This window comes from Chiloscyllium plagiosum, unplaced genomic scaffold, assembly GCF_037043375.1.
Source record: "Chiloscyllium plagiosum isolate Xiang-an unplaced genomic scaffold, Cpla_swu_hap1 HiC_scaffold_24, whole genome shotgun sequence".
Taxonomy (NCBI): domain Eukaryota; kingdom Metazoa; phylum Chordata; class Chondrichthyes; order Orectolobiformes; family Hemiscylliidae; genus Chiloscyllium; species Chiloscyllium plagiosum.
Window position 1 is genome coordinate 51789507 of NW_028270162.1, and position 15683 is coordinate 51805189.

Here is a 15683-nt window from a genome sequence, read left to right on the forward strand (position 1 = left end):
ACTGAGATAAGGCCCACTCTTAAGTGGAGTAGCAGATAAGATTGTGCTTCAATATCAGATTCTTCACCAAGCAGCTAATTCAGAAAGACTTCTCTCTTAGAAAGGTAACAGGCATGACTCCTTCCGTAAACAGAACAGCAGACAAGCACTTCCTCTGTAAGCACACTAACAACATTTTGTTAAGATTGGTACTCTATGACAAATTAATTTCTTGTAAAAAAGACTGTGTGTCAATAAGTGCAATGACCGTGATAAACTGGGACTGCCTTTTTGAATAGAATCGCATTGATAGCCAAGGACTGACTGTCATTGTAAACAGAGTGACACTGTCAGCTGACACATTCCCTTTCCAGATAATAATGTCTCCTAAAATGGAGCTGAGTAGATAATGGGTGAGAAGTCAAAGACTTGAGAGATTTAAAGATAGCCTCATAAGTGAATACACTTATCATACCTCTCAGTTAATCCTACCTTGCTCAATTTCTGATGTTAAAAGTAACACACTACATATAAATAAATTTATTGTTTTGGTGACGAGAAGTTAGAATTCTCTTCATGATTGGACATTGCAACAATAGCTTGCATTTGTTTGCACTGTTTATGCAATAAATACGCCAAGTGCTACAAAGAGGAGAGATTGATGCTTGGGGAGACAAAGGTACCATTTGATGATCTTTGGAATTTTTTGAAGGAGAGGAAAGAGTTAACAGGGATTCAGGGACGAAAGCTCTGAGAAGGCAGAGTCATGATTGTGAAGCAGTTTGTCTTTAACAGTGGGCTATGGGATGTATGGAACACCAAAGTCAGACAGATGAAAAAAATGGGCTGAAGGAAGTTGTAGAGACAAGATAGGATGACAGATGTGACATGGTTTTTAAACATAATACATCAGCTGATTTATTTATTGTCTGTTTGATACTGTAACTTAATACAGGCTTGTAAGTGACAACTTCACCATTTTGAAATTCTGGATCATTCGCCTCAAAGAACGATACTGCCCTCCTGTGATTGTCATCTGTAGCTTTTTTGTGACCAATAATTTGAAATCATGCAGGGTTTATGTAGCTGATGAAAATGTGGCACATTTGTTTGATCTGTAATAAGTAATGAGATTAGACCACTCTAAGTTCATTCCCTGCAATATAATCTGATGCCGGTCACAGTACTGGGCAGTATCAGCGGTAAAGTATAATCGAGCCATTTGAGCTTTCAAATAATAAACACTCTCTCTTTGTCATGTATGCAGTTTCCCCAACAAGACAAAGTCCTCAGAATCTTCACCAGTTGTCATGACCTCTGCTCTGGGCAGCAACCTCTCAGAACTGGATCGTCTCCTACTGGAACTGAATGTAGTGCAAAGCAACTCACCCAGCAACTTTGCAACCGGCAAGTATTTTCTGTAACATATGTGGGTAACTTGACAGTTTTAAGCATATTTCAGTTTGTTTTTGTCCTGCTCTCAAAAGAATTTTGCATCAGTGCTGAGAATGAGAAAGAAATTTTCCTTTGTTCTGTTCATCTTATTTCTCCCCTCCCACTCTGACCTTCTATTTTACTGTCGATGCCTCAAGGAATCTGGAAAAGAATATTAGTCCCATGAAAGTGTTTCATTATCAAGATGGTAATTTGGTAGGAAAATGTGATTCACTTGGAGGTGCAGAATCCTAACTACACTACAGTACCAAGGTGAATGGCAGCAGAGTATAGTACCTACTGTGAACTTAAAATTCACTCTCTGCCGTTTAACATAAGGCTGGGGGATAATTGGAAAATGTGGGAAAAGATTCTTTTGTGTATGTCATCTAAAGGTGGAAAAAGTGTGAAACGGAAAGACCACTTCTAGAACTGAACAGATGCAATTTTCCCACTGGTGCATACATCAGTTATGAGGTTGTAAATGTATTTGTAAGTATTATTGAGGGATAGTGTATGCTGTTTGCTTTGATGTATAGCTGTCAGTCTATGTTTGCACTTAACCTATATTTATGTACCGCATATAGTCATGTAAAAGTCAATCTCATGTAAAAGGCAAAAGTGAGGACTGCAGATGCTGGAAACCAGAGTCCAGATTAGAGTGGTGCTGGAAAAGCACAGCAGATCAGGTATAGGTAGCATTCGAGGAGCAGGAAAGTCGATGTTTCGGCCAAAAGGTTCCGAAACATCGACTTTCCTGCTCCTCGTGTGCTGCCTGACCTGCTGTGCTTTTCTAGCACCACTCTGATCTTATGTAAAAGTCAGCCCCTAATTTTTGGCCAAAAAATCTTGTAGTTTCCATATATTTCATGTAAACATCAACCCTTCTATAACACATTGTAAACCTCTTACAAAGGAAACTGCATGTTCCCATTAACCCACTTAAACGAAATCGCATTCATTCATTCATACCGGTAACTCTGCTCATCGCTCTTTGTTTACTATATTGTGTCTCTATTCATTCATAATTCTACTTAGCCCACTTGGTTTAATACAGCACGTTTTGATTCATTCATTCATTCAGACCGGTACTATATCTATCAATATTTATCACACATTGTTCACTATACATCCAAAAGTTGAATATCATTAAAAGGTTAATTATTTTGATTATGTCATTATATCTGAATACAAGTGAGATATATTGGCTACATATACCTTTAATTCTTTGACAAATTTGTTAATGTTGCTGAGGTTCATTACATACAAGAGTAAATGGGATTGCAATGGAAGAATTTGGCAGGGATGTTCAAGACACACATTCAGAATTTAATAAATGTTTCATTTTAAATGTGCCATTATGCCAGGCCATGACTATGTTGAATAGTGTGATTTTGCAGGATTTCAATGAATCTTTGAGATGTTAAATTTTCGTACCGGTATGTATAAATAAAATTTACTACCAGTAATTCATTCATGTTTCTCTTGCTTTTATCCAGTAATTACCTTTATTGTAATTCATTGTGTTTTTTCTTCTTTGTCCGGGATTAGTTGAGAGATCCAATCAACTCCTAATAAAAGTATTTCGAACTGCAGCATGAATTTCAGCTCCTCAAAACTAGTGCCCGTGTAATAATGGACCATATAAATTGAACCTTTAAACATAGCCCCAAAAATTTGACTTTTACACGAGTATATACAGTAATGTTTGTTAATATAGAGTGTAATACTGATTATTGCTGAAATAAATAAATCTGACACTTCATATGGCTAATCTTGTTCAATTATCCTTTGAGTCCTCTGCAGCCTCTGACTAGATCAGATGACCAAATCCTAGATTTTTCAAAGTTGACTAGTATACAGTGTGAAAATTGCCCCTGGAGAAATGCCTTACTGTTATTTGAAACGTCTCTTAGAGTAGCTGAAATTACCAAGAAATTGTTCAATCAGCAATCTTTTTTATGCTTCATTTTGACATAGTTGGCTAGTGCCCTGTAATACTGTGCAATCATCCTTCCCCATATCATTAGATTTTAGAGAAGTTGCAATGACTAGTGATTGAATTTTACCTCCTATGGCAGTACGCTTCAGTTGTGATTCCAGATCCTTATGGATCTGCTCTATTTGTTTGTTCAAACTTAAAATAACGCTTCCTGATTACCACAGGGCATCCAGTTATGCCAACTTAGGGAGTAAGCAAGGTGAGGCCCAGCACATGTTGATAAGTAGTTGTTTTTGTTAAGGAGAAAGCTGGTTTTACATAATTTGAAACATTTAATCTCTGAATTAAAGATTGTTGCAGAGGGGGAAGGGATAGAATGTTGAGCCCTATTACAGTTTTATGTATGTAATCTAGGTTGGTGCATCAAGGTGTGCTGCTTAATAAATGCAGTGTTTCAGATGAGACATTAAACCAATGCTCCATCTGTTAGCCAAGTTGGCTGTAAATGATTCAATGGCTGTAAATGATTCCCATGTCCTTGTTGATATTTTTCTTCCAGTCAACAACAGTAGAAACAGATTATTTAGTAGTTTATTCATTGAGTTGGAATATGTGGGAAAGCCTGATGTGCGAATTATCTGCTACCTTTACCTACAATAGCAACAGTGATTGAAAGGTGATCCATAAACTATAAAGCATTGTAGGATGTCCTGAAGAACTGAGATGTTATGTAAGTATAAGGTGTTTCGTTATCTGAGAGATGAGCAAGATTAAGAGAGGAGAAATTAAAATATTGCAGGGGTTAATGGCTTTGTGGTATTATGGCTAGACCATGAATCTGGGGACCCGGGTTCAAATCCTGCTATGGCAGATGATGAAGTATGAGTTCAATAAAAAAATCTGGAATAAAGACTCTGATGACCATGAAACCAGGCTGATTGTTGGAAAATACATCTGGTGTACTCATGTCCTTTAGGGAAGGAAACTCCATCCTTACCTGGTCTGGGCCTGCAGCACTGTGGTCGACTCTTAACTGACCTCTGGAGACGGGCAATAAGTGCTGGCCAAGCTCACATGCCCACATCCCGTGAATCAATTTTTAAAGAAAAATCTTCAGGGGCAGCAACCATGAACCCAACTTAAGGGAACAGTCAGTAAAGTTAGATTCAAAGGTAGCTTTAATTGAAACTTGAGCTTAACAGAATTAAATAAGCTTAATTAAACTTTTTTGATTGTTGCTCTTCAGAGGAATCCAACCGCAGTTCCCATCATGCTCCAGTGACTGGCTCTCAATATACTGGTCAGGAAAATGGAACTCAAGTTGCGAAGAAGGTGCCTCCTCCAACAAAAGAAAAGCCCAAGAGAAATGGTAGTCGAGGAATTGAGGATGTGCGACCCAGTGTGGAAAGCTTATTGGATGAACTGGAGAGCTCAGTTCCCAGTCCAAGGTATGTATATGTAATTGTCCTTCAGTTAATCAAGCCTTGCTTCTCCTGCTATTCGACTGAAAGATCTGTAGGTGTAATCTTGGCTGTCTCTATCGCATTGCTCTTACTCTTCCTCTCAGATTCTTGCAGACTGCCTGTTTGAAGGGTTTAGGGTCTAAGCAATATTCTTGTGGCTTCTATGCTCTGTTTTTCTCTCAAAGTTCATCTCCATGGTAATGTGAATTGTTTGTGCCTTGTATCCCTGTAGAAATTGATTGATTATCTTCAAAACCCCCCTCTATCTAGGAACTAAATAGAGAATTTAACGTTTATAAAACCTGACATTTCTTGCATATCCATACAACACTGGAGCCTGCCTAAAATCAGGACAAATATTCTTTCCATTGCACAAAGCTGTGAACATGTTGCACTGCCTTGCCTGTAAAATAACTTGGGCCTCTCTGTTACTGTAGCAACCAAGCCACCCAGGCTTCTTGTTAAGTAGGATTTGGAGCAGGTCACATGATCACCTTTGCCACTGCATTTTATCTTAAAATTAAACCAACTGCAAAACATCATCAGCTTATAAACTTCATATTTGTAACACAATTTCATGAGAACACACAAACAGCTTGTAATCTTAAGGAAGTTCACATTACCTCATGCTCAAGAAATGCTCTGTATTATCCAATTTCTTCTTGAAAATGACTTAGGCTTTTCTGTCTCCAGTTGAGCACACCTGCAGCCTGCACCCCAGCACTTACCCTCTCCATTGTCCAAAGTTATTTGTCCCAATGAACAAGATTTCAGCAGCATCTTCCTCTTCATTCACTCCATTTTGTTTTCTCTTTTATAGTAAACCCCTTAACCCATAATAGTAGCAAAGTATTGGGAACTAGAGATCCAAAATACCAATAGCAAGTGCTGGAGAAACTTAGTAGCTCTGGTAGCATCTGTGCAGAGAAAGACAAAGTTAGCATTTTGAGTCCAATGTGACTCTACTGAAGTCCAAAGAAGAGATATATTGAACTCAGCATTAATTTTGTATGTCTCTCTCTCTCTGTAGATGCTTCCCAACCTGTTGAATTTGTATTCCCTCAAGTTACTATCATTGCCACATCCACTGACTTTATTTTATAATCTTCTTGAAGATTGGTGTTTTATACTTCTATTTCTATGCCAACTAAATCTGAATTTTCCTTCAATAGCAATCCCTCTTCCCTCTCCAACTCTCGCTTCCTACCTATACTCTGTGACATCCTCTTTCATTATTATTATTACCTTTCAACCTCCTGCTTCACCTCATTTTTGCCTTTTCTGCTCCGTCTCATCCTTTCCTGTGTTCCGTCATTAGTTCCATTATTTCGCACTATTTAACCTGCTGACCATGAAGATTTCACAGTTCGTTTTGACTGTCTGCATTTGACATCATAAATAACAGACTAATTCTAAAGAGAATCATTTGTGTACCTGATTGGGAATATATAATTTTTGATTAACATTGAATTGAATCAATGCAGAGTATTTGCATACAGGCAGCAAAATGGATTTCAACTCCGGCATTACACACTAGTGTGGCGTGTTGTAGTTACGGTTGATGCTGACTAGTTTGGTCTCGTTTTCAGTCCTGCAACAGCTGTGTCTCCTGTGGAAGGACCACCCTCTCAGCGTGACACTCCTACTCAACAACAGGCCCGCATTTCTGCATCCTCAGCAACTCGTGAGCTCGATGAGTTGATGGAATCCCTCTCTGTTTTCAATGTGAGTGTAACTGGATTCCTGTCTTCCTGACTCCAGTGTCTAAGGTGCAAAAGCCAAGCAATAATGTTTGTTACCTAGCTGGCCTGAGAGTAGTGTGTATGCTGTTTGAAGTGGTGAAAATGCAGGGAGGTGTAACCTGCAGTAAGCATCTGTTACTTATCAAGGTAGAGGGGATGTGCTCAGTTTAAAAAACATTGTATATTACTTTTGAACTTGAGAAAGAGTATTTGAACCTACTTTTTAACAGTTTTGGTAGTTATTTACTGGACTAAAACTTGGGAAGAAGTGCAGGACTTGGAGGTCTCTCTGTAAATAGTCAAGAATGGGTCATCTCCATCTTGCTGAAGCGGTTGTGTAAGATATGACTGCTTCATTCAAATAATTGTTAACTATAGCATAACTGGAGTTGGTTTAGAGGGTTGTAACTTTTTTTTGAGAAGCCTGCAAGTTAGTATTATTGGAAGATATATGTTGGATGAATTTGGAAGAATTTGAATTGATTTATCCTTGAACTATCTACTAATCTAATCTGTAGATTATGACAATAATCATTCAGTACATCATTTTGCATGGAATAATTGTTTTGGATAATAGTATTCCAGGTACACTTGTAGGAAAGAGATGGCACCCAGGATTAGAGAAATGGATTGTATGAGATTTATGGAAAATACAGTACCAAAAGGGGCATAAGAAGTAGTGTTGTGGAGACAGTATTGTGTTTTATTCTGTTTTGTGGGGTGGAGCGTGAACCATGGGGAGGACACAGACATATAAAGGTCAGATGTGAGGTATGTAGCCAATATAATTTTCAGATAGGGCACAAAATATTGGGGGAATAAATGGAATTTGAGACATGCAACGTATGACATGCTTGATGTGTTGAGGAATAAATGGCATATAAAATACTGGGGAACTCACTGCAAGGTGAACCATTAGAAGGACAGATGGGACTTTGGGTGTCTTGGAGTTGTCACAGGTTGAGTGTAATGTGATGTCTTTCAGCAGGGGACAGGTAAGGGCAGGAGTGTATCATTAAAATCATCTTCATTCATTTTCTTTATTGTTGTCCAATTTACTTTTTCTCCCCCTGTTCTTTCTGTTGCTCTCCTTTCCTCAATTTAGGCTGGTACTGTAAGTCCTGTAAGTGTTGAACCAGAGGAAAAGCAAGAAACCTCAGCTTCAGATGCCCTGCTAGTGTCTGCTGCTGCCCAGCCTGTCATTAAGCCATCAACAGCTAGGGTGTTGATGTCCATGTCTTGCAATTCCCAATTTATGCTCAATAACACAGCTTTGCCCTCACCACTTTCACGAACACCCAGTCCACTAGAGCTGCTGCACATTGATGAGGACCTAAGCACTTTGCACCCATCTGCTTCCACATTACCCAATCCTACCACTTCATTGCTCAACCATCTAGACCTTCAACCATCTGTCTTTTGCTCAGTGAGTTCACCTAATGCAGATGCAGTTTCAGAACCAGGCACTGATGTTTCTCTGTCAGTGATGCCACTCATTTCAGAATCTTCTGAATCACGCAAGACCAGCCTCAGGGACATGAAGATAGTGGAAACTGAGAAAAAGCCTGGGAGCCAGATGAATACCACAGAAGTGAAAGAAAGAGTTAGATCAAGTTCTTCAAATGTTGCTGAAACAGAGAGGCCTGTGTCCAAACTACTGACCTCAAGCACTGTACAACAGGAGATTGCTCCATCCTTGATTAATGATTTTGGTGAGATGAATGAAGCTATTGATAAACTGTTGGCCTTGTATCCTGAGGTTGTGTCAGAACAACATGTGGAGACTAATCAAGAGGTCCTTGAAGCGAAGGTGGTGTCAGTGGAGAGAGCATCGGTGTGTCCAAATACGATGGAACTTTCCACCTTGAATATGGAGGTGACTAGCAAACCACAGTATCAACACAGTATCGCAGATAGATCCAAACTTGGAGGAAAAGATTCTACAAAGTTACTCAGCATAAACAAGTCGTATGAAAAGTCTGTACTGCAGGCAGCACAGCAGCAACCAAAACAAAGAGAGATGGAACTAGAACGAAGTGGTGTGTATCATTGCTCACCACATCTTCGATCCAATGAGAGTGCACAAGAGAAGCAATTTGATTTACCTCCAGTTCAAATACTGACAGTGGAACGGATTTCTGCTTCTAGTCAGGCAGGCGGAAAGTTTAAATGTGGAATGTTTTACAGAGATTTGTTGCATGAATTTCTGCATGGTCAGAATAGTGTGAGACAACAGACATTATATTTTTGCAGAACTTAAAGCACTTAACATTGTTCCTATCACAGCCAATGCTAACTTTGTTTTAATGACATTACTAGTATTGGGGTGCTTTGTGGATGTATTAATAAGGTGAGCTTTACTTACCATACTTTCCAAATTGCAAACACTCAAAAACACTAAAGTCAGTCTAATATTGTGTGTCCCCTAGCTGGGATAGAGCTCTCTGTGCCACCCACATATGTGGGATACAGACAATGGACTATATCTCAAATGTATGGAAAATCATTTGCATCTCTTTGATCATCCAGTAGGTTTTATACTTGAAGGCTTGCCAGGCAGGTAGTTACCCTGGTATGCAGTGCATTTAACAAAGAGGACTAGATCTTAGGAGGTACAATGACATCAAAGACCACTGTCGTGGGATTTGAGAGATGCATTTGATTCTACACTTACATTAATCTCAGAACTGGTTTCCATACCATTATTCTGTTGAAATTGTGCATACCTTGTCTGGATTCGGTTGAATTGGTTATTATCAAATCAATTAAACAAGAAATTGGCACACAGACGTGAGGATTTAAATTTGAGCCTTTCTGCCTAGGCCGCTTACAAGGCTAAAGCTTTAATTGTTGTCAAATGTGCACGTCCATTTCTTCAACTTGGTAGGAGTTTGGATCGTTTTGTTACATCAAGGTAAGTGTTGCACGTGGCAACATGTAAAGGCTACATGGTAAATGTACTGAATATGAGTGCTAAGTTTGAAGAGTGTATCTGTGTAACTTGCAGGATTGTGGTTTCACTGTGCAATGTTCCCTATGGTGCAGATGAAATCTCTTATTGAGAGGACAAAGCATTCTTCAAATGTACACCCGATGAATCGAGAGGAGGTACCACGCCGCAAATTTGGGCCTGTTATATTTAATAAGAACGTGTCTCAGGATAGGCTTATTGAGGAACTGCATGGCAGACTGGGAATCGAAAAGAAGGAGCCCAAGAATAGAAAAGTGGATGACTGGCTTACTGAGGGGTTGGTCATCACTTCAAAACCTGTAAGGAAACATGAGGAGGGAACTCATGTGGTTGAGAAGGTAGTTAGAAGAATGCATGAAAAATTATTACAAAGAAATGCATGAAACCAGGTTTGATGCTTTGAGAAAATCGATATTGTCTTGTGCATGGGCTGCTCAACAATTTGTTGCAATTCTGATTGAGCCATGAACTCAATAATTTTCTGTGCATTTGTTTGTACAACCATGTATAGGGTTTTCTGCTTGATCAGCTGCTAGTTTTGTTGTGTATTTAGCTGTAGTTGGATGAGGTGATGGTGTCCATCCAGAGGAAAGTATCTAAAGCAACTGAGGCACGGATCAAATGAATGTAATTGCTGTAATTGTAAGTGCTTGGTGTCGGCTGAAGCAACTTTCGGTGATAACTTCCCCAGCCAAATGTACAAAAAATTGTAGAACATGCTTTTCTGCCTTTGCAGTGTTCTTTGTGGGAGATTTGTAGGTTTGGTTTTAATGTACAGTTTTATTTTTGTCACTGTGATCTACGTGTAACTCTTAATTCTATGTTTTTTTTGTAGCGCTCCTGTGAGCTCAGTTGTTTCTAGTTAATGCTAACCAGGTCGTAAATAGTACAAAAGAATTTAATCAATGTTGCTTGTTTTCAGTAGTGTTTGAAATTTATTTTTTTACCAAACCCATGCCTTTCTCAGTCTTTGATATTTACTATAAGGCTAAGACTAACCTGTGTTTGCAAGTGGCATAGCTGAAGGTTCTTTAAGATCTGTTTGCTTAAGAAAATGCTCGTAACTCAGCTCAACATGACTGATATAATGGTAGACATTACTCCAGTTGTATGTTCAGTATTCGTTAAATGCTGTGGAGCTCTGTTTTTCATAAACATGTTGTCAAAAAGCTTGAAGCATGGTGCAAATTGGCTTGAAATGTATGAAATTATCCCTTAATCTACATCTATTTCTTGGTACTAAAGCTGTGTGTTTCTCTCCAGATAATAATCACTCCAGAACCCCCTCCTTCTTCGAAGGGTTCCACTCCATCACCCCATTCCGTTTCACCTTCACCCCCAGTCAAACAAGATAAAAGAAAGAGTGAACTTCCGAAAGTTTCTCTGCTGTCTCCTCCCTTTGTACCTTCCCCACCCTTTCCTCCTTTGCCTTCCCCACCCCCTCCCCCTGTGCCATCCTCACTTCCTCCCACTGTACCTTCTCCACCTCCTCTCCCTTTGCCTTCCCAACAATCTTCTTCTAACCCATTGACCTCCATCCTCCCAGAATCTCAGCCTTCACCTCAGCAGAATAGTTCATTTGATGAATATCAGAAGCCACCTGTCCTTTCAACATTACCACCTACTCCGTTAAGCCCTTTACAGTCCACTTCAATACAAGAAAGGCATCCACGTTCCTTCTCTCTACCTGTAGTCCAGACCACTGCTGTCCAAGTTGAGCCACAATCATCTACACCCACTAGAGCCATGGTGTCAATTGCCTGTCAGACCGATGACAGTAGCAGTGATGGAGACAGTCTGCAGTTTCAACCACAGGCATGGAAGTATTTTATCTTTCATGATTACAGATATTTCTTAATATCATTGGATTAATGAAGATTTCTCAAAGGTTCAGCTTCAGTTTAATTTTCTTTCTAATATACTTCATTTACTCTGGAGGTATAAAATTTGATTTCTTAATGTGTATATAGCTTCAGAAATGTGCTGATATCTAGAATTATTCTATACATATGAACATTATACTATAATTGTAATTAGGCATTAAAACTTTTGATGGTGACTTGTCTGTATTATTCAGATTACTATATCTGTGATAGCTGCAGTAGTTAGGATGATAAAGTTTAGAGTGTTCTATCTTTTTAGAAATGCGACTTTGTTACGTTTGGGTGAATCTTTGAGCAGTCTACTCAGTCTGGAAGTTAAGTCATTTAGGAAGTTCAGGACACAGATTTCCAGTTACTATTGGGATGTGGGGATAGTGCAGAAATTGGGATTGAGATAGATGATCAGCCAGAGTGGCAGAGCAGGCTTGAGGGGTTGAACTGCCTACTACTCCTATGATCCCATGTTCCCAGCCAGATCTTGTAGAATTATCGAAATATTACCAATGTTGGCTAGAAAGTGTACAAATGTTGGGGGAAGAGCAAGGCAGTAACTAAAAAGAAATTGCTTGTTTGACTTTGAAATTACCTAAACAATAAACATTGTGTACAGTGTGTTACTACACTTTATAACATTTGATCTCTGTTTATTACTGAGTCAACTAATTTTCTAATTCACATCAATGATTTGCAGTCAGAAGCTAATGTGCAAATTGGCCAAGTTTGTAGCTAATACTAAAGGGGCCATAATACTAACAAATGACTCTTAGTATTGACTCTCTACTAGCATTTTACCGAAGGTCACAGTAAATGTAAGAAGTAACATAGTGACATCAGGATGCAAGTTATTGAATTCAAGCAGTAACATGAATTTTCATATTAGCTTACATGAAGGCTAAGAGTCTTAAAAAACACCCTTGATTTTTGAAATCATTGTTTGGTATAAGAATTGATCACTGTTTAAAGTTTCACTTTTAAATATAAGTAGTAGGAATGTATTATTTGATTGAGATTCTATTTATAAATACATTATTAAATTGCTTATTTCAGAAATTTAACTGACACAATGCCATCAGCGTTAAAATTTTGGGTCCAGTGACCCTTTCTCAGAACTGAAGAACAATTACTGGACCTGAAACATTAACTCTGATTTCTCTCCACAGATGCTGCTGAGATTTTCCAGCAATTTCTGGTTTGTTTATGATCTCCAGCATCTGTAGTGCTTTCTGTTTACAATGCCAACAGCGACAGTTGTTACTGTAAGGTTAAGAAATTGAATGGCGGTGAAATTTTATTCTCATGGGATTTGTAAACTTGGCCTTTCCCAATTTATTGCAATTTCCATTTTCTCTTTATAGGTGAATGCAAACTTTGAATCTTTGTCACTCACTTCACCTTCATCCTTTGAGAAGGCAGGGTATTTTTTTCAAATTCAGCATGTTCTATTCTATGCACGCGCTTTGAATTATAAATCTAGATTCTGGATTAGTCAGCTACTGGCTGTTCAATATACAATGCTGAACTGTATTAAATATTGGATATGAGCATTAAGGGGATGCTGAAGATAATGGAACCTATTTTCAAAGGAATTACTTGAGATTTTAAATATGTCTGCATAATGCTGCCCCGTTGCTTGAATACTGTACTAACTGTAATTAAAATAAGTTTCAAATTGGAAACTATTCTATCCTTGTAAAATGTTCCAGGTTTAAGAAACTTGCTCTGTAACCGTGTAATCATTGCTGCACAATGCCACTGCATTTAGAAATTTCTAAATTCTATTTAGAAATAGATATTCTTTTGGATGCAATTTGCAGTATTCTTGGGCTCTCTGTTTCCAATACAATTCACTAACCGCTAACCTAAAAACAAAAGTGCTAGAAATATTCAGTGGGTGCGGCATCATCTGTGGGCAGAGAAACAAAGCGTTTCAGGTTTTTTCTTGTTCTGATTGGTCATTGATTTAAAATGTTTCTCTCTGTCCCGATGTGACCCAAATTGCTAAATATTTCCAGCATTTTCTGTTTTTATATCAGATCTCAAGTGTTTGCAGTGCTTGGCTTTTGTATTTAATAACAGCTGCCTGAATAACCCAACAACTGTCTGCGTAATCAAGCAGCTGTCAGAGAAACTGCATTTCTGTCTAGTGACTAGGCAGGTTGACTAAATAACATCACACATTGAATAAGTCATTCTGTAGAACTAAGAGTACAAACTCTGAAATGCACACTGAGTAGCAAATACAGGATGCAGATTAAGTTGTATCTCACACTGTGTGTGAAGATGAAATTTCAAGTTGGGTGGTGGGCCTGTGTAACTTGTTTCTGAAGGAAATTAATAAAGTCATGTATTGCGTTAGATTAAATCAGAAAGTATTTTCAGATATCAGTTGAGTTTCAAAATCCTTGATATGTGTAATTCATAATCCAAGAATGTTAGTACTTGGGTCCTGTGAAAGAATGTGCAGGCGCCAGCTTGTGCTCCCATGAGGAGGTTGAATGATTCATCAACTTCATTAACACCTTCCGCCCTGTCCTCAAGTTCACCTAGACCATCTTGGACACCTCTCTCCCCTCCCTGGACCCCTCCATCTCCATTGCGGGCAGCCGACTCAACACGGACTACACCTCCTCCCACCTTGCCTCCTGTAAAAACACTATGCCTTATTCCTAATTACTCTGCCTCCGCCGCATCTGCTCCCAAGAGGACCAGTTCTACCGTAGAACATCCCAGATGGCATACATCACATCATCCACCACCTTCAAACGGACCCCACCACCTGGGTGATATTTCCCTCCCCAACCCTATCTGTGTTCCAGAGAGACCATTCCCTCCACGACTCCCTTGTTACATTCATGCCCTTCACCAGCCCACCCTCCACTCCCGGCACCTTCCCCACCACTGCAAGAAGTACAAAACCTGCACCCACGACTCCCCCCTTACTTCCGTCCAAGGCCCCAAAGGATCCTTCCACATCTGACAGAGATTTACCTGATTTCCACAGATGTCATCTACTGTGTCCATTGCTCCCGATGTGGTCTCCTCTATACTGGGGAGACAGGATGCCAACTTGTGGAACATCCCAGGGAATGTTTCTGGGAACCATGCACTAACCAACCGCACTGCCCTGTGGCTGAGCACTTTAACTACCTCTCTCACTCCGCCAAGGACATGCAAGTCCTGGGCCGCCTCCTCTGCCAAACCCTAACCACCTGATTCCTGGAGGAAGAACCCCTTGGGACCCTCCAATCACATGGGATCAATGTGGATTTCACCAGTTCCCTCATTCCCCCCCCCCCCCCCCCACTATATCCCAGATCCAACCCTCCAACTCGGTACTGCCCTTTTAAACTTTGATATCTGTCCATCTTCCGTTCCACCTATCCGTTCCACCCTCCTCTCCAACCTATCACCATCACCCCCACCTTCATCTACCTATCACATTGCCAGCTACCTTTCACCTAGCTCCACCCCCTCCCATTTATCTCTCAGCCCCCTCTGGCCACAAGCCTCATTCTTGATGAAGGGTGTATGCTCGAAATGTCAGTTCTCCTACTCCTCGGATGCTGGCTGACCGGCTGTGCTTTTCTAGCATCACACTCTTCGACTTTGTAGTATGTAATGGTTGCTACATGGAAATCTCCACAGGTGGAAAAGCACTATACAAAACAGTGGAGTTTAAATAGCTACTAAATAGTGGAGTTTAAATTTTGAAGTTTCAAAAGAGAATGCATTCATTAATTAGGTAGAGGAAAGTGAAAAAAGCTAGCAGAGTTTGAGTGTGAGAGAAATCACTGAGGAAAACGTGAGCTTATTAGTGTAAGTTGTTCACGCAGAGGGTGGTACTTGTATAGAATGAGCTCCCAGAGAAAGTGTGGAGGCTAGTACAATTGCAACATTTAAAAGACATCTGGATGGGTATATGAATAGGAAGGGGTGAAAATGTGTTGCTGGAAAAGCACAGCAGGTCAGGCAGCATCCAAGGAACAGGAGAATCGACGTTTCGGGCATAAGCCCTCCTGAAGAAGGGCTTATGCCCGAAACGTCCTTTCTCCTGTTCCTTGGATGCTGCCTGGCCTGCTGCGCTTTTCCAGCAACACATTTTCAGCTCTGATCTCCAGCATCTGCAGCCCTCACTTTCTCTCATATGACTAGGAAGGGTTTGGAGAGATATGGGCCAGGTGCTGGCTGGTGGGACTAAATTGGGTTGGGATATCTGGTCGGCATGGGTGAGTTGGACTGAAGGTTCTGTTTCCATGCTGTGCATCTCTA

General features: G+C 39.9%; 1 protein-coding gene across 7 annotated transcripts in view; it reads left to right on the forward strand.

The window, feature by feature from the left end:
* Window positions 1-15683, forward strand: part of LOC122562805 (paxillin-like) — a 166092-nt gene that overhangs the window by 130388 nt on the left and 20021 nt on the right. For 6 of the 7 annotated variants that reach the window (XM_088000171.1, XM_088000172.1, XM_088000169.1 and 3 more), the window contains exons 5-11: window positions 1247-1386; window positions 4602-4803; window positions 6408-6543; window positions 7666-8712; window positions 9606-9869; window positions 10795-11346; window positions 12770-12823. In XM_088000171.1, coding sequence (XP_087856297.1) covers window positions 1247-1386; window positions 4602-4803; window positions 6408-6543; window positions 7666-8712; window positions 9606-9869; window positions 10795-11346; window positions 12770-12823 — 2395 coding nt within the window. The remainder of the gene's footprint in view (window positions 1-1246; window positions 1387-4601; window positions 4804-6407; window positions 6544-7665; window positions 8713-9605; window positions 9870-10794; window positions 11347-12769; window positions 12824-15683) is intronic. The other variant, XM_088000173.1, reaches the window with a different exon arrangement.